The 18,069-nt window shown below is 37.8% G+C and overlaps 1 protein-coding gene across 2 annotated transcripts in view; it reads left to right on the top strand.

Moving 5' to 3' along the window:
• otoa.L (otoancorin L homeolog) overlaps window positions 1-18,069 on the top strand; it is a 53,124-nt gene that overhangs the window by 10,499 nt on the left and 24,556 nt on the right. For both annotated transcript variants that reach the window (XM_041576806.1, XM_018236910.2), the window contains 11 exons: window positions 2,466-2,551; window positions 4,196-4,224; window positions 4,312-4,342; window positions 5,665-5,692; window positions 6,165-6,255; window positions 8,711-8,842; window positions 10,183-10,418; window positions 13,442-13,545; window positions 15,437-15,543; window positions 15,893-16,032; window positions 16,884-17,007. In XM_041576806.1, the coding sequence (XP_041432740.1) occupies window positions 2,467-2,551; window positions 4,196-4,224; window positions 4,312-4,342; window positions 5,665-5,692; window positions 6,165-6,255; window positions 8,711-8,842; window positions 10,183-10,418; window positions 13,442-13,545; window positions 15,437-15,543; window positions 15,893-16,032; window positions 16,884-17,007 (1,107 nt within the window). In that variant the 5' untranslated portion in view covers window position 2,466. The remainder of the gene's footprint in view (window positions 1-2,465; window positions 2,552-4,195; window positions 4,225-4,311; window positions 4,343-5,664; window positions 5,693-6,164; window positions 6,256-8,710; window positions 8,843-10,182; window positions 10,419-13,441; window positions 13,546-15,436; window positions 15,544-15,892; window positions 16,033-16,883; window positions 17,008-18,069) is intronic.

Here is an 18,069-nt window from a genome sequence, read left to right as displayed (position 1 = left end):
TACATCTTCTTGCCTTGTTTACTGGGCCTAGGATTGCAACCTGGCCGGTAAAAATGATGCTTGATGCCAATGTTATTAATAGGAAAAAAGGCAAGAATATAGGAAGGCCGGTATTTTTTTTCCAGAAAATCTGGCAACCCTAGCTGGGCCTAATTCAAATGATTCACCCTAACCTTTAGTCTCTTTGAACTTTATCTTTGAAAATAAAGCTTTTTATTATCAGAGCTGCAACATCCTTCCCCCAATTATTTCTGTATGTCCCTTCTTCCTCATGGATTTTAAGCCCTTTGGGACATCAGCTTCCTTAAAATTGTCTTATTTCAGTCCCTTATTTTATTCTGATTTAGGACCAGGTAAACAGGGGTTATGACATATAAGACGTGATCCCCCATGTTGTATAATAAAAGACACTAAGTTTTCCCAGGAGCAGCAACCCATAGCAACCAATAAGATGTATCCTTTAAAGGGCATGTAAAGGCAAAGAAATAAAATCCCATTTTTACTTTCTTTAATGAAAAATAAATCTATCTCTAATATACTTTAATTAAAAAATGTGTACCGGTTTTATAAGAAACTTGACTGTATGCAGTGAAATTCTCCCTTCGTTTACTGCTGTGGAAAGGAATTGTCAGGCGGTCCCTAACTCCTCTGCAGGGAAACAATCATACTTATGAACAGCAGGGGGAGCCCACCTTACATCTCAGCCATGCAGAACTCAAGCAGCTTTGTTTGTTTCCCTGTAGAGCAGTCGGCAACTGTGTAGAGATTTGTATTGGATTTTATTTTTGCCTTTACACCCCCTTTACTGTTTCCAACTCCAGCTGCAGGGACAAAAATCAGGGAGCCAGATTTCTATTTGGAGGATTGTTTTGCTGCAGTCACTGGTTCTGCAGAGTTGGAGAAAGTTTGTATTAAACAATACAAAAACTATAAAATCCACATTAGATTACATGACAACACAGGACCCAGTGCAGTCTGTATATTCTGATTATTAATCAGTCTTGCTGATTAATTATCAATTGCTTCTGGCAGATATTATTTAACTTGTGCTATTTTGATAATTTATAAAGATCCCTAAGCAGCCCAGACCACACTGAGCATGTGCAGTCTTGGTCTTGCAAAGATGTTTAACAAAGTTAAAGATGGTGACCCCTCGTGGCAAACTTTGAAAGCATAAATCATGGTAACCAATCATAAATGTGCTAATAATGCAGAACCACTGATTCCAAATGAGTGTTATATAGATATACATCAGGGTTGGGCAAGTCTGCTAGTGCACCAGATAATCTCCTCATGGGCCCATTCCCTAGTGATCCCCAGATTGAAAGTAATAGAATGGAATACTGTCATCAGTCATCAGCAATGTGAGCATCTCATTACTAAAAATAAATTAAAAAATGCCACCAATTTATGAAGAAGGATTGGAAATAATTATTTCTGCCCATCTGGAGGGACGGTGCAATATCTGCTTTTGTTGTATCAATTGACTTCTACTCCAAACCCCTGATTGGGTGGAAATACACTGCTTATTAGAGAAATTAACCCCAGCATGTATATAGTCTCAATGATTCTGGTATATACGGGCACAATATAATAGCAGCTTTATATATTATCTGTCATTGTCAGGTTTTTATAAATCAAAAGCATATTTTGTGAAAGTACAAAAATGTATGTGCCCAAAGAATGTGATTATTTCAAAATCATGGTACAGGTATTGTCTATTTATTCAGAACGTTTTATTTGTTCACACGTTGTTCACTCTTGAGTTAACTTTTAGTATGACGTAGAGAGTGATATTCTGAGACAATTTGCAATTGGTTTTCTTTTTTTATTATTTGTGTTTTTTAAGTTATTTTACTTTTTATTCGGCAGCTCTCTATTTCACAATTTCAGCAATCTGGTTGCTACGGTCCAAATTACCCCAGCAACCGTGTATCGATCTGAATGAGAGCCTGGAATATGATTAGGAGAAGGCCTGAACAGAAAGATGATTAACAAAAAGTAGCAATAATAAAACAATTGTAGCTTTACAGGTCCCCACCTGAAATCTGAAAAGAGTCATAAGAAGAAGGCAAATAATGAAAAACTATAGAAAATGAAGGCTAATAGATATAGAATTAGCCATTCTATAACTTACTAAAAATTAGATTAAAGGTGAACCACCTCTTAAATAAGAGTATTGCATATTGTATGTTGAATATAAGCCCAGGGGTGAACCTACAGAGGAAGACCCTGAAACTCCTGGGGGTGTATACGGGGATAAGTGGCTGATAAATAGTTTCTGTATATGGTTATGAATGATGTTTTATTCCAAAAGTTTAGTGGGGGCAATGATTTTGCAGTGGGACCCAGTAACTTTTAGCTATGCCACTGTGTAATTCCATTTCAATTATAATATTCCCCTAGTACTTCCCCTCTGTTCCCTTGCTACATTGACTAATTGTATAAATGTCCTTTATTTTTAGGATGGACACAAAAGTGAAGCTTTGTTTGCTGCTGGCATTTTTCAGTCACTGTGATTCTGCAGCTGCCCAGGACTCCATTGTTTCAGGTACCCAGAGGACTTGATGTCAGGAGCCCCCGCTATCCAGTTACTTCCGGGCAGTGCAAACCCTCTGCAGAGTGCTGGGCTCAGGTCTCATTCCTCTGAAAGACTTGGGAACAGCATCTGCTTGATCAGCCCCACGCTCACAAGCTCAAACTGGTCCGGAGGTGTCAGAGGCCAAAACTCTGGAACCTGAGAACCAATTGCATTTTGCGGGTCAGGTTTTTATATTGATCACTGGTGAATGGGCGGATGTTAGAGCTGGAATAGATATGAACAAAAGCAGCTGATATGTTTCTAGTCAGGGGAAATGTTTTCTCTGCTAAAAGTAAAACTATACCCCCCAAACAATGTAGGTCTCTATAAAAATATATTGAATCAAACCACTCATATGTAAAACCCTGCTTTGGATAAATAAACCATTTTCATAATATACTTTTTTAGTAGTATGTGCCATTGGGTAATCCTAAATAGAGAATTGCCATTCAAAAAACATAAGGGCCATCCCCTGGGATCCTCCAATTCCCGGTGCACACAAACAAACATGTTAGGTCAGGAGTGCTCATACTTCTAATGCGAGGTCTACTTTTAGAGATCATCTCCCATTATGAGCTTCATCCATCAAAGCTTTGTTAGCATTCGGAACCATGGAAAATATTACTTAAATATTGATTTATACCTTTGATATCAAAGATTTATGAGAAAATTAATATTTAACAAACTATTTCTAATGTAACCTTATAATAAATATCTGAATGAAAAGAAAGCAATAGGAGGGTGATTCAGACAAGCTGTTTGTTGGCAGTGTCTTGAGATCTACTGATCTCCAGCTAAATGTCTACTGGTAGATCCAGATCTACTTTTTGGGCACCCCTGTGTTAGGTCACACCAGCCAATTAACAGACATTTCTGTCTTTTGCTTCCACATTTCTTCCTGTTACGGTTAGGGAGTTATCTACTAAATTCTGAATGCCAAAATCATGAAAAATTCTATTTTTTCTAAATTTATTAAACCCCGAGGATGTAAAAGTCTGAATCTGAAAATCTGAAACGCTATTGCTCATTTACTAATGGTACAGGGGCAAGTTCAAGTGCTAATTGCACCCCTTAGGTGCCATAAGTGGAGAATTTGATTGTACCATTGTAGGTCATTGGATGCGTTTGGGTCTAATGCCAGAGTCAATCAAGGTGCAAGACACAGAACACAGCACTGTGAGGCACATCAGAACTCTGCACTCAATACCTGCCATAAATAGGTCTCCCAGACAGTAGAGTAACTACTATGAGGGCAGGGGTGCAACACCAACCCAGGGGTGTACCAGAGGATTCACACTTACTGCTCACCTTCCTTCTTGCTCTGTATGCGGTACCGTTGAATCATGCATTGCACCTTGCCCCACCAAAACCCATTGGTTTACTAGAACCAGAACAGATGATGAGCTGAATGCAATCATGATCTCCAGACTGTGCTTATTGTTCACACATTTTTGGTTATGACTATTATACCTCCATACAAATACACATATGGAGCAGTTAGAGACCATCACCTTTATAACCAGCTATTATCTTTAATATTTTGTGTCCCACTTTATATTATACCTTAATTTCGGGGAGTAGAGCGTGGTATTTATTTGTTTTTCTACTTTACAGATTTGCCTCCAGCTCTGCTTAAAGGACTGGTCAGTATCATTAAAATATTCTCAGACATGAATAAATGAATGGCGGTGCTTTTGCTTATGTGATGTATCCTGTTTTTTATATTCCAGAAGGAAATAATATCTGGCAATTATTTAAAAGGTAAAGTGCATTACGCATAAAGCAGCTTGTTTTCCTTTTGTAGACTGTACAGAATACATGCAGATATATAGACAGAGAAAAGGCATATGCTACTTTTTTGTCTTGTCTGCAGTGGGCCCCACTGCAGAATCATTTCTGGGCATCCCTAAACTACATAGGATATGTTTCATACACATATTGAAACTGCTTATCAGTCAGTGTCCCACTGTCGTCCCCCCCCACCACCACCATTTAAATCCCCTACCGCACTGCAAATACACAGTTTAGAAAAAGGTGCCCACATAATGGAAAAATATAAGATCACATATATGGCAAATTTACTAAAGGGCGAAGTAACTAATGCTGGCGAAAAATCACCAGCGTGACGTAATTTCAGAACTTCACCAATTTACTAACTGTCGCTGGCGTAACTTCGCTATCGAAGGAGATAGATTCTAGCGGTACTTCACTCTCTAATGCCTGCCGATTTTGCACTCTGGCGAATTAACGTAACTACACAAATTTACGAAAATGCGGATTTTACTGAACGTTAGCGTCTTTTCTTTTTTCAGGGTGATAGGCTGAAAAAGAGCAAACATTTTTTTGGGGGTAACTGGCTTCCCCCTTACATTTCCTAACATATGGCACATAAACTATACACTGGGCTCATGTATAGAGCAATATAACAACTTTATTTTATTAAGGTTTCCCCGGCTTGTGTAGTGTAATGCATTTGCTGCAACAGAAACGTCCATTGAACTTTAACTTCGTGCCGTGTGCAAATTAGGCAACGCTAGCGCAACTTAGATTCGCTTGGCGCAGTAACGCTAGCGCAACTTCACCAGCGTTCGGCGCCCTGGACGCAACTTCGGATTTTAGTGAATTAGCGTTGTCCTGGCGAATCTATGCCTGGGAAGTGTTGTGCTGTGAGTGAAGCCGTCGCTGGCGAATTTTTGGGGGTTAGTGAATTTGCCCCATAGTGTTGCCACCTTTTCTGAAAAAAAATGCCGGCCTTCCTATATATTAAGCTTTTTTCCCTATTAATAACATTGGTAAATTTGCACTGTGCAGTAACTCATAACAACCAATAAATGATTAGCTTTTTCTCAGCCAGTTGCAGGCTTAAAACTGAAAGCAAACATCTAATTGGTGGCAGTGGGTTACTGCCCAGGTGCAACTTTGCACCACTGACATCAAAAACAGAAGGAGAAATTTGATCTGATACTTGAATAAGAACTTCCTTGCCTAATACCTTAACTATCATTCTGCCCACACCCCATCCCTCTTAAATACTGTTGGTTCATTTAATATGTCTAACATTGCTTATTATATTCTTTTTATAGGGCTACTGGACATATTGCAATTTCAAAGGTAATGTTTTTTTCTTCATGTTTTTTTTTCTTCGCAATTTCTTCACAATTTGAGCATGTTTTTCCCAAGCATGATAAATGTACTTGTGCTTGCTTCTGAAGAACATGAAATTCATTAAATGATAACTGAACCGTATTGGTGTACGGTATATTCCTTACTATTATTGAATCTACCCAATGTATTAATGCTGGTGTGAGTTCTGGTCTGTACCAGAGGACATTATTTCCACCAATAACAAGGGTCATTTTTACAAAAGCAGCCACCAGTGTAGACTTAAAATTCTATTGGAATTATAATAGAATACTTGCAATCTGTCGTCTTCAAAATACTATTATGTGCCTTTGACTGTGACTTTTCTTCAGTAAGCTGGTCATTTTTCTGTTGGCAAAATCGCTCCACAATGTTATTATACACAGAAACCAAAGCTACAGGACCGTCCTTGTAATTCTTCTTATTGTCATTGTGTTTGTAGTTTCTACAGTAATGTCTGGACACCAGATCTAATTCTGGGAATAATGAAATACCTGTCTGGCCAAAATGATCTTTCCATAGTTAATCTGCAGGTAAGGTGAGGGGACTGAGAGCAGGACGTGGGTGAGTCTAACCATGTTTAAATAGTTGGCTTTTGAGTAAAATAAACTTGGTACAAATGAAAACATTGTGGTGCATAGAGGTGCAGAAAAGAAAAGGTATAGAAGATAATTTACCCTTTAAAGGACCAACATTAAAATAGGATGTTTTAATATATAAGATTTCACAGTTAAACATTCTTCCTCATCAGATACCAAGTTTCATTCCTCTGAGGCAAGAGTTACCACTGGACATATCTTTACCTGGGCAATAATCTATAAATGTTTGCTTTGTTTGTTTTGCTTGCTGCTAGCCTAACAAGACTAATCTCTGATTAGTTTGGCTTCTATAGGTTGCTGATATCTATAGGTTACTGCTCAGGTGGAAATGTGCACAGTGTTAGTAAATTATCCCATTTGCTTATTACAGGGATGGGATCCATTATCCAGAAATCCGTTATCCAGAAAGCTCTAAAATACGGAAAAGGCTGTCTCCCATAGATGCCATTTTAATCAAATAATCCTAATTTTTAAAAATGATTTCCTTTTTCTCTGTAATAATGAAACCGTACCTTCTACTTGATCCAAACTGAGATATAATTAATCCTTATTGGAAGCAAAACCATCCTATTAAGTTTAATGAATATTATTAACATGTACAGTGTTTATAGAGCGCCAACATACTTCGCAGCGCTGATATTTACATGATTTTCTAGTAGACTCAATGTATGAAAATCACAGAAATATATGTTAACTGGAAAAACCCAGGGGGAAAATTTACTTAAGGGCGAAGTGGCTAACGCTAGCGAAAATTCGTCTGCGTTATGTCATTTTGCCACTTCACCGATTGACTAACCGGTGCTGGTGTAAATTCGCTAGCGAAGTGGACCTACTCTAGCGCTACTTTGCACCCTTACGTCAGATGAAGTTGTGCTCTGGCAAAGGGACGTAACTATGCTAATTCACTATATTGCGGATTTTCGTGAACGTTACCTCTTGCGCCAGACTTTACTTCACCACCTCAGACCAGGTGAAGTGCAATAGAGTAGATAGGACTTGGTCTTTTACTTTTTTAAGGGTGATAGGCTGAAAAAGATCGTAAATTTTTTTGGGGGCACCCTCCTTCCCCCCTTCATTTCCTAATATATGGCACCTAAACTATACAGTGGGCACATGTGTAGGGCAAAATAACTCTATTTTATTTTATGAAGCTTTCCCAGGCTTGTGTAGTGTAATGTATTTGCTGCTACATATTCGTCCATTGTACTTTAACTTGGTGCCGTATGCAAAATTTGCAATCGCTATCGTAACTTTCGAACCGCTGATCGTAAAATCGCTAGAGCAGCTTCGCAAAAGATCAGTAACTTGTGCGCAACGTTGAATCTTCGTGAATTTGCACAGCCCTGGCGAATCAACTTCGAAGGAAAGTAAATTTGCCCCCAGGTCCTGAGCATTCTGGATAACAGGTCCCATGCCTGTACCAGTCCTTACTTCTAAACAAATCACATACATATTTTGATGCAAAGGGAAACCTGCTGAAAGGTAAACATGGGGGTTATTTATTAAAGTCCGAACTAATTTTTATAACCGGAGGATGTAAAAAGTCAGAATCTGAAAATCCGGCATCTCAGACCTGCTGAGGTTGCATATAAGTCAATGGGGGAAGTCCCAAAGATATCTTGATCTGTGCTGGTTTTGTGCAATAATCCAAAGATTTCATGCAGAAAATCCGAAAAAAATTGTACAATCTGAAATTTTTCACAAATCTTTTGTGTTTTTTCCACTCAGGAAATTTTTGGCAAAATGTATTGATAACTAAGGGGAAAAAACCTGTGCGGATTTGTTCAGAGTAGTTTTCAGAAAATAATGAGATAAATTTGATAAATGGGCCTCTAAATAGTAATATGAAAATTATTATTTTCCGATAAGCAATTAGCTTTGATTAATCTACAAGTTGTGAAATAAAAGTAAAGAACTAATTGATTTCTATTGGTACTGTAAGTACACTGGTGCAATTCGGTATTTCTGTTAGTAAAAACACCCCATTTCTATGATCGAAGGATGCAAAGAATTAGTCCTCTACATTTCTGTAACAGCTTCTTTTGTGGCTGCCAGTTCCTGTTCCTGTATTCTTGCTCAGTTATTGGCAATGTGATCTGTGTGAAGCATTCAGTAGTTGTAAATAAGGCATAAATCACACCTACCTTATTTTCATTTCATTCATTATCACCAAACAAGATTTGCTGAGCTTCTTCTGTTGCCAATAGCCAGCGTAATTCCTATGATCTCTCTGCTTGGTTCTAATTGTGAAGTCTAATGAAATTTCCTACTAATCATTGACAGTACTCATCAGTCTCAGAGATCATGATAATCCAGATGTAGCTGGGTCAGGATCCTATAACATGTATGTTATGTATCTGCTTTGTTTGTATCTGCTTTGTCTCAAAAGGGCTCAGTAATAAACTATCTTGAGAATGTTTCTGAAGACCCCAGGCTTCTGCTAAAGGAATTACGGCGTCTTGATTCCCAGCAGTTTCAGCTCTTGATGAAATATTTACTTGGTGCAAAAAACGACAATTTTGTAAGTAAATAATGAACTATGTTATCACAATGCTTATTATAGCTCTGTAGTTAATAAATTAGCAAAAAGGTAAGTGTCAGACATTGCACTTTCTCTGTTGATGTAAAAAAAAAATCCCACTGTCTTTGCCCTGAGATGAATGGGATTCCACTGTTAGTGCTTTAATACTTTAGCCTTTTAGAGCCATAAGCCACTCTGCATGCAGTGTTGGACTGGAGTACCCGGGGTAGAATCCTTCATGGGTCCATTTTTTGGAACCCGTGCCCGGCCTGTACCTGCAATCCGCAACCCAGACCCGCAAGTACCTTATCCACAACCCGGACCTGCGACCCGCTGACCATCAAGAATTGGGAAGTGCTGTCATTGTAAATCGGAAGTGACATCATCGGAAGTAGGCGTGATCAGGGGAAAAAACTTAAAATAGGAAGTGCTGTCATTGTAAACCGGAAGTGACATCATCGGAAGTAGACTTGATCAGAAAAAAAGAAGTAAAAATCGATACTGAGAAGACCAGCGGTCCGACCCGCAAACCTGCAGAACGCTGACCCGTGTCTATACCCTTACTTGGAACTTCTACCCGCAAACCGCAGGGTACCGCAGGTTTTTGCAGGTACCCGACCCACTGCAGGACTCTAACCCGAGGTTCACCAATTACATGAGTCAAGGGCTCATCACCCAACCACCGCCATACTGAAATCCCCAACCCCTTTTCACCCCACTGCTCTGCAACACACAGCTACTTACATTCCAACAACAGGCTGGAGAAAATTTAATGATAATAATATTAAATCAGAATTAAAGATGGCCATGCATTTGGAATACACAGCTGCCCCAACATAACTGGTGGAGCCCTGCATGTGTGAACTGACAGATGCTGCATCTGTATTGTAAAGACAAGGGGAAAGGCAGTGGATTACATGTATACACTGGTAGAGAAAATGCACCATGTGACACCATAAAAGCAAACATTGTGAAAGAAATAAATCCTTTTCCTATAAGCATCTCACAGGCCTCTGTAATTGCTTTTGTATGGTAGCTCTCCATATGTATGTGTTCAATGATTGTTTTGCTGTACTACTGTTTACTTTATTTATGGCAGCTGTTGATTAATTGTCTACCAAGCGCCCATTCAGATGTTTAACTGCATTGCTTTTGATGAAATCCGCATACTGTAGACATAAAATAATGAAACTCTTATATATTCATATTTAATTATGTTATATAAAAAAAAACCCTTGTCACCCTCCTCCCCTGGTTATTGCACAGTGCACTTTTCATGTAATATGCTTATATACCTGGGACAGCTTTTGAGATTAAGAAACCTCTTATGATTGTTATAGGACATGGCTAATATTGTTATTGATGTTGAAACGATCCGGGAGAGAATATTCCAGTGTCCAGGAGGAAACAGAACCTTGTTTCTTGTCACCCTTGAAAAATGTCTTCCAGTCCTGAACTCAGTAGAATGTGTGGATCTTGTGAGTCAAGTCCTACGACTGTATGGACCAATTTATCTACAAAAAGAGGTGATAGAAAGCCTTCCATCCGAATTACCAGAGGACCTGTTTAGAAACATGTAAGACTCCTAAATTTACTACAAAATGTAACTTTTCATCCTTACAATTTTGCTGTAGCCTTGATGTTTTCAGAGAGGAGCATGCAGAAAACATTTATTATATCCGCTTAATTAACGGAAGCTAATTTGTACAGAAAATTAGGAGATGCTTTTAAAAATTCATAAAGCAAAAAGTTTATACAGTATATACTAAGTGAGTAACATTTAGGGGCAGATTTATCAAGGGTCGAATTTCGAGTTTATGGGAGTTTACAAACTCGAAATTCGAAAAAAAAAATTCACAAATTCGGGTCAATAGGATCGACTGCAATTTTTTTTCAAATGTTCACCCAATGACTCCAAATTGATTGTAGGAGGTCCCCCATAGGCTAAAACACCAATTCGGCAGGTTTTAGATGGCAAATAGTTGAATTCGAATTTTTAAAGGGACACTACGGGACACATTTACTAAGCATGAGTGAAGGATTCGAAGAAAAAAAACTTCGAATTTCAAAGTTTTTTGTTTGGGTACTTCGACCATCGAATAGGCTACTTCGACCATCGAATAGGCTACTTCGACCTTCATCTTTGAATCGAACGATTCAAACTAAAAATCGTTTGACTATTCGACCATTCGATAGTCGAAGTACTGTCTCTTTGAAAAAAACTTCGACTACCTACTTCAAACCTACCGAGCATCAATGTTAGCCTATGGGGACCTTCCCCATAAGCTTTCTATGCTTTTTTTGATCAAAGGAAAATCCTTCGATTGATGGATTAAAATCATTCCAATCGTTCGATTTGAAGGATTTAATCGTTTGATCAAACAATTTTTCCTTTGTTCGTTCGATTGATGTATTTGCAGTAAATCCTTCGACTTCGATATTCGAAGTTGAAGGATTTTACTTCGATGGTCGAATATCGAGGGTTAATTAACCCTCGAAATTCGACCCTTAGTAAACGGGCCTTCCCATGATAAATTTCAACATTTGAATTTTTTTTAAACTCGATTTGGAATTTGGACTATTCCCTAGTCGATTTATACTAAAATAAACTCAAAAGTAGAATTTGAAAATTAAAATTTTCAATTTGATCCTTGATAAATCTGCCCCTTAGGGTGAGTTATAATATAATAATTAACAAAGGAGTATTTGAGGTATATTGATGTATTTTTGTTTTTTAAAGAAATTGTTTTTGTTATTTTCTCATATAGATGCTTGGAAAGGCTCTGGTGAGCACACAATGAATTGTATGACTGTAAGGGGGTTATTTACTAAAATCCAACTTTATCTTTATTTTTTTATTAAACAAAGCTTGTCCAAAATCCCATTCACAATTTTACCTTATTCATCAATAAAATAACTTGAAAAAGTTGGGTGGGGAAAAAACTCGAGAAAATCTAGTGTAAACTTTAATTCCGAATTGCTTGGGTTATCGTTTGAAAACCCCACATTTTTTGGATTATGGGCTAAACCCAGCGCAGACCATAATATCTTCAAATTGGGATGGGGATATCTGCCATTGACTTATACACGACCTAGACAGGGTTGAGATGCCGGGTTTTTGGATTTGGGCTTTTTGCAGCATCGTGGTATAATAAGTCTTGAAAAATTCAAGCTTTTTTTTTTTCTACCAAAAATTTGAGTTTTTGGCCCAAAAAGCTTGACCAGAAAAAAGAGGTTTAGTAAATAACCCCCTTAGATTTTTCTTGATCAATCTGCACAGTGTGGTTATATACCATTAGATTGAAAACAAGACACCAAACTGAATATGATGGTAGTAGCAGAATTGGGGCACTTGGAAATTTTCTATAAAATGGTTGTGATGTTTGTCCATCTGCTATTAATTGTTGCGTGTTCATTTGTATTTTCTAGCGCTACCATGATGAAAGGCATCCTCCCTAGTGATGGGCGAATTTGCACCGTTTCGCTTCGCCGAAAAATTTGCGAATTTCGTGCGAAAGGTCAAAAAATTTGCGAATTTCGCGCGAAAGGTCGAAAATTTCCGCGAATTTTCGCGGGCGTTTCGCAAATTTTTTCGATGGCGGTGAATCGCGCAAATTCGCCGCGAATAAATTCGCCCATCACTAATCCTCCCTAACAAGCTTAGGTGGTCATTAAAACAGAATGACAGTAGGAATCATTTACGACCGCAACTGCAGTGGGCTAAAAGCAATTTTAAGCACAATTTAATTTTGTTTTATCCACAATGCAGAGTTTTCCCATGATTTCATAGTTGCAGTTGCAATGGGCTGATGCATCTGATACAATTGTGGCCGATGTGTCAAAATCGACACAGCTGCAGTTTGATGCAAATCAGACGCTGTTGTTTGATGCAAATCAGACGTCATGGCATTCACTGTGAGAGGGACGTATGCACCCTATTATTTCAGCATAACTGCACAGGTCATTGTGGGTACCCCGGACCTACCATTTGGTTTGGAGGCAGTGGTAGCTCCAGGGTGGCTTGCGTCAGTAGGTGCCACTGGATGAAATTTAGCTCGGGACCTGGGGTTTTCTGGATAAGGAGTATTTCTGTAATTTGGATCTCCATGCCTTAAGACTACTAAAAAATACTTTAAACATTAAGGGGGTTATTTATCAAAGGTCAAGTTTGTGAGATTTGTGAGGTTTTTTTTTAACTATGTCGAATAAACTCAACTCGAATGTTTGCTTATTTATGAAAAAACTCAAATGTAAAACACTTGAATGAATACAATCTGGAGGAAAACTTTGAATACTGGAACTGATTAAATTATCAGCTCGAAATGATAAGTTTTCCAGTGGAAACCACCAAAAAAAAACAAAAATCATGAAGGCTAAAAACATCTTCAAATGGTTCAAGGGACCTCTGCCATTGACTTCTACATGACCTCGACAGGCTATAGTGTCCCTTTAATAAGGCAAAATTCATGGAAAGAGGTTACAGAAAAGGTGTCAAATCAACTCTCTGTTCATGTGGATTTCTGCAGGTTATGTGTATGTAGAATGTATTTTCTTTGCATGGTGCCCTGGTAATAAGGGACATTCACTTTCTATATGCAGGTCATCTGTACTTAGGGACCTATATGATAAAATATCAGCCAGCACAAGGAGAGCTGTGTATGAATGGATGACTCTTATTCTCCAGAAAACCCATATGGCAAATGGTGAGTGCATTTCACTGCTACAGTAAGTTGTTTTGTATTTAAAGCATGAAAAAGACCATTGATGTTGTGCAATCATCAAGGTACAGTTAGACAAGGAGTAAGTAAAAAGATAGCCTGTGAATGAGCAGTAGGATTCAGCACACAAAGTTATGTATGACAAGCCTCTGAATTGGAAATGGTCACCGCTGAATGATCACTGTGGGTATTGGGACACGAAGAAGGAACACAGAGGAGCCCATAGAACTAATCTACTCATCACCTTCTCTTCGTAATAAAGTAACAGAACAAAGCACTCATACATCATAAGGACCTGTGGGACCACATTCCTGCACTGGCACGAATTCAGATTAATCATTAAAACACGGGCAATTTTTATCACCTACTAAGTAAGCCATGAATGTTTTGTGTGGGAGGGGGATCACAAAAGCAAGATAAAAAATGTGCCTCAAATAGAAACACTGACTCTGTTGTTTCATTTGAACAACCGTTACGTTTTTAGAATGCAACAGATGGATATGAGTCAACCTATAGTGCTCTCTGGCTATTACTGGACTACAACTACAGGTTTACGGTTGTTCACAGCTCTAGAATCATGTTTGGATGGTATCAAGAGTTTGCAGTCTGTGCACTAATGATTTCAATCCAGAATTTGTACCGCCTGCTTCTCCCGCCTATACAAATATAGATTTTTTTCACATTGACAGCAAATGTAATTCTTATCAACCCTCCAATGTACATTAGTTACAATTCCCTGGTGCTTTTGCAGTTGTTTGTAATTGTAATTACTACTAAAAGGAGTATTTATCAAACTTACTGTTCCTTGACTTGCTGATTCAGATGAACATGTTGAAAAATGAAAAATACAAAAATGAAGCATACCCTACCTATTATTTGCTTAGTCCCGGTGGTGCTGCTTCTAAGCACGTGGCATGTCAAAAATCAACCGAGAGCTCGCCAACAATTGCAGTAGAGTATATTTCTGTCAGCTTTAGAGCATCATTTTGGAAGGGAGTAAGCCACCCTAAATTTGGTGTCTTATCCTTGAAAACTATGGACATGTCACAGAATATACATATTGTCTGTTAAACGCTTTAGACTAGTGCTTATTGGGCTTATCAACTCTATCCCTCTTTGAACCCTAACATTTGGCAAGGACCTTCCTTAGCTAAAAACAACATTGCAAACATATGAGAAAATTGTTAAAAAGAAATCATTCAAAGAATAATAATATTAGAAGTGTTCATTCTAGAGCTTTCTCTAATTGACCTCTCCTAGCTTCTAGGATGGTCAATTACAGCAAATCGACATAAATGTGTCCCTAATGGGAGCTCTGCTAAGGCTTTGAGCTCCCATTGAGTTCCAATGATTTGAACAACTGCTTTACACCAACAAGATTACCATGCCCTGTGTTTATTGCTAGTAAATATGCTTAGGTTTCTCTTTTCTCACTTTTGGAACTACTGCTCAACATCTATGTTTGACCATCTCAAAGGAATGGAATCAGCTTCCTCCATATCTTCTCATATGCATTGCAAAGCTTCATTTCGAAAACCATTACCCAAATCAATATCTTTACTATTCAGTTCTTGTATTTATTTTTAAAGATGGAACATATGTACCAAATGAATGTATGAGAAAACACATGAGAGTATACGGATTGGGTATTTTGTTTAAAAAAAAATTCTACATACTATTTTGTAAATCTGGGTAATACTCTTCCAAATAATGTCTGCTTTCTGATATTCCTTATGTTGAAGACCAAAGTTCTATGTCTTTGTTTTTGATAAACTATACATTTTAGATCCCATTAATGATATATTGGCACTTTTGATTCCTGTTCATAAATGAATTAACATTTTCCTAATCAATGTCCCAATGTACTCCTATGTAGACATCAATGGCTCCATGTCATGGGTCACAGCAGATAACCTTTGGATTCTCGGCAGATACATGGTTCATCTCCCAATTGAAGAAATTCAAAAAATTCATGTCAATGAAGTAAGTTGAAATAAAAATGTATTTGGATTTGTGAAGTCACAAACTGATTACAGGAATCTATCTCACTAATAAATAATAAACAGATCCAGCTGTGTTACAGCAATAGAATTTTCTCGTAATACCTTTTACCTTGTAGGTGCCAGAAGGAACCCAATGAAAGAGTGTCAACCCCTAGTTAAGCTTAATAACATTGGGAAAGCATTGTAATAGTTGGGTGGAATTAGTCTTTTGCTAAACATATGGCCAGAGATTTGGAAAGAGTCAGAGATTTCATAGAACAGATCTGAGCAAGGTAGAAGCACGTTTATTTGGATAATATTACATTTTTGAAACATTTGATTTCTTATAGATTCGGATGTTTATTAGTTATGATAATGCCACCAAGCAGCTGGACACTGTGTACGATATTACACCAGACCTTGCCAAAGCTTTTTTGGAGCTAATAAATGCCTCTGGATTTGATACGCGGAACATTTCTACTATATACAGGCAAGAACTTTCTAATTGAACTTTTCCATCAGAATTCCCAGTGCTGTCAGAAGTACCAAACAGCTTCAAAGCAGGGTTTTAATTGATCTATTGTTTTATTTTTGTTATTCATTTAGTTAGTTCTATTATTATATTGTCGTATTACTACTATAAATTATTATTATATTATAAATTCTAAACACTATGGAGATTTGGCATAAAATACAAAACCATACATAAAATAATAAATCTAAACAAACTTAGAAGTGGTGCATCCTGCAGAAAGCCCAACGTGCCAGATTATGAATAAATGGTGCCAAGAGCTCCAAAGTAGAAGGGTAGATAAAGAGACTTCAATAAAGAAAATATAAGTAATAAAAACAATGTAAACTACAAGTACAGGTATGGAATCTGTCATCTGGAAACCCATTATCCGGAAAGATCCAAATTACGGAAAGGCCGTCTTTCATAGCCTCCATTTCAATCAAATAATCCAAATTTTTAAACATTATTTCCTTTTTCTCTGTAATAATAAAACAGTACCTTGCACTTGATCCAAACTAAGATATAATTAATCCTTATTGGAAGCAAACCCAGCCTATTGGGTTTATTTAATATTTATAAGATTTTACTTAAGGTATGAAAATTCAAATTACTGAAATACCGTTAACCGGAAAACCCCATGTCCTGAGTATTCTGGATAACAGGTCTCATACATATAGTTATCTCTGATAAGGAGGTGTTTTTAAGTTTGGGATTAGATTAAATATTTTGGGGGGGGTGGATTTTGCTGATTTTTTTTAGTGTCCCCTTGACGTAGGAAACCCCTTGGAATTTAATGGGTATAGGACTGATTTTCTTCTGAATTTCAGACTGGGACTACTTGTTTGTTTTTATGATAATGGTCAAGATCTTGATTCAGCTGTGGCAAAAGCATTACTGCACCAGATGATTAAATGCAACCAACTGAGAGGTTTTCACTCAGATGTGCAAAAGGTGAGTCTTCTTAATACGTTGGAGGACCTAGTCATTACCCTGTGACATTATGGGGGTTATTTATCAAGGGTGGATGGAGATGAAGCTATAATTTTAATTTTTCTACCAATAAATATATTTTTAACTGAGTATCTCTGGTCTTGTTGATCCGTTTGAGTGCCGGTCAGCCCTGCATCTTTATCTTCTTCATTTATTTATCAAGGTCCAAATATCCGAAACTCAAATAATTCGTAGTTTTCGGAGCTACAAATTTTTTGAGATTTATTAAAGTCCGATGGTATAAAAACTCAGAATCCGAAACCCCGGCATCTAAAAGCTCTCAAGGCCCTGTATAAGTCAATGGGGAAGGTCCCAGTGTCTGCGCTGATGTCCGTACCGATATACGATTTATAAAAAAAAATCTGAAAACTCTGAACAATTCTGAGTTTTCGGAGAAACTCCGCAGTTTTCCTGACCCTATTTTTGCGCTTTTTTGTTCATAAATAAGGTCCATTTGGGAATTCAGCGTTGCTCGAAGTTTGATATTATTCGGACCTTGATAAATAACCCCTAGAATGTGAGATATCAGTCTGTTTAAAGCAAATATGTCAAACTAGTGACTTTTTAAAATATTTTGGACCACCTGTTCGAACTGAGAAATTAGAAATACTGCAGGTAGATATTTTATGATTAAGTTATCCCATCAAAATCTACCACCTCAGGTGCACTGCCATGGTGCTTTTAGAGTGCCACCAATAATGCAACTTAAGTGCATGACAATAAAGGAAAAAATTTGGCTTTCAGATAAATCATAAACAATGCTACTCTAGAGCAGGGATCCCCAACCTTTAGAACCCCGTGAGCCACATACAGAAGTAAGAGGAGTTGGGGAGCAACACATGCATGAAAAATGTTCCTGGGGTGCCAAATAAGGGCTGTGATTGGCCATTTAGTAACCCCTATGTATATAAGCACCTGCTTTGAGGCCACTGGGAGCAACATCCAAGGGGTTGGAGAGCAACATGTTGCTCGCGAGCTACTGGTTGGGGATCACTGCTCTAGAGGGTCACTCACTCAATAGAT

Source organism: Xenopus laevis, chromosome 9_10L (genome assembly GCF_017654675.1).
Source record: "Xenopus laevis strain J_2021 chromosome 9_10L, Xenopus_laevis_v10.1, whole genome shotgun sequence".
Lineage (NCBI taxonomy): Eukaryota > Metazoa > Chordata > Amphibia > Anura > Pipidae > Xenopus > Xenopus laevis.
Note: the sequence above shows the minus strand (reverse complement) of the source record. Positions and strands in the feature narration are given on the sequence as shown.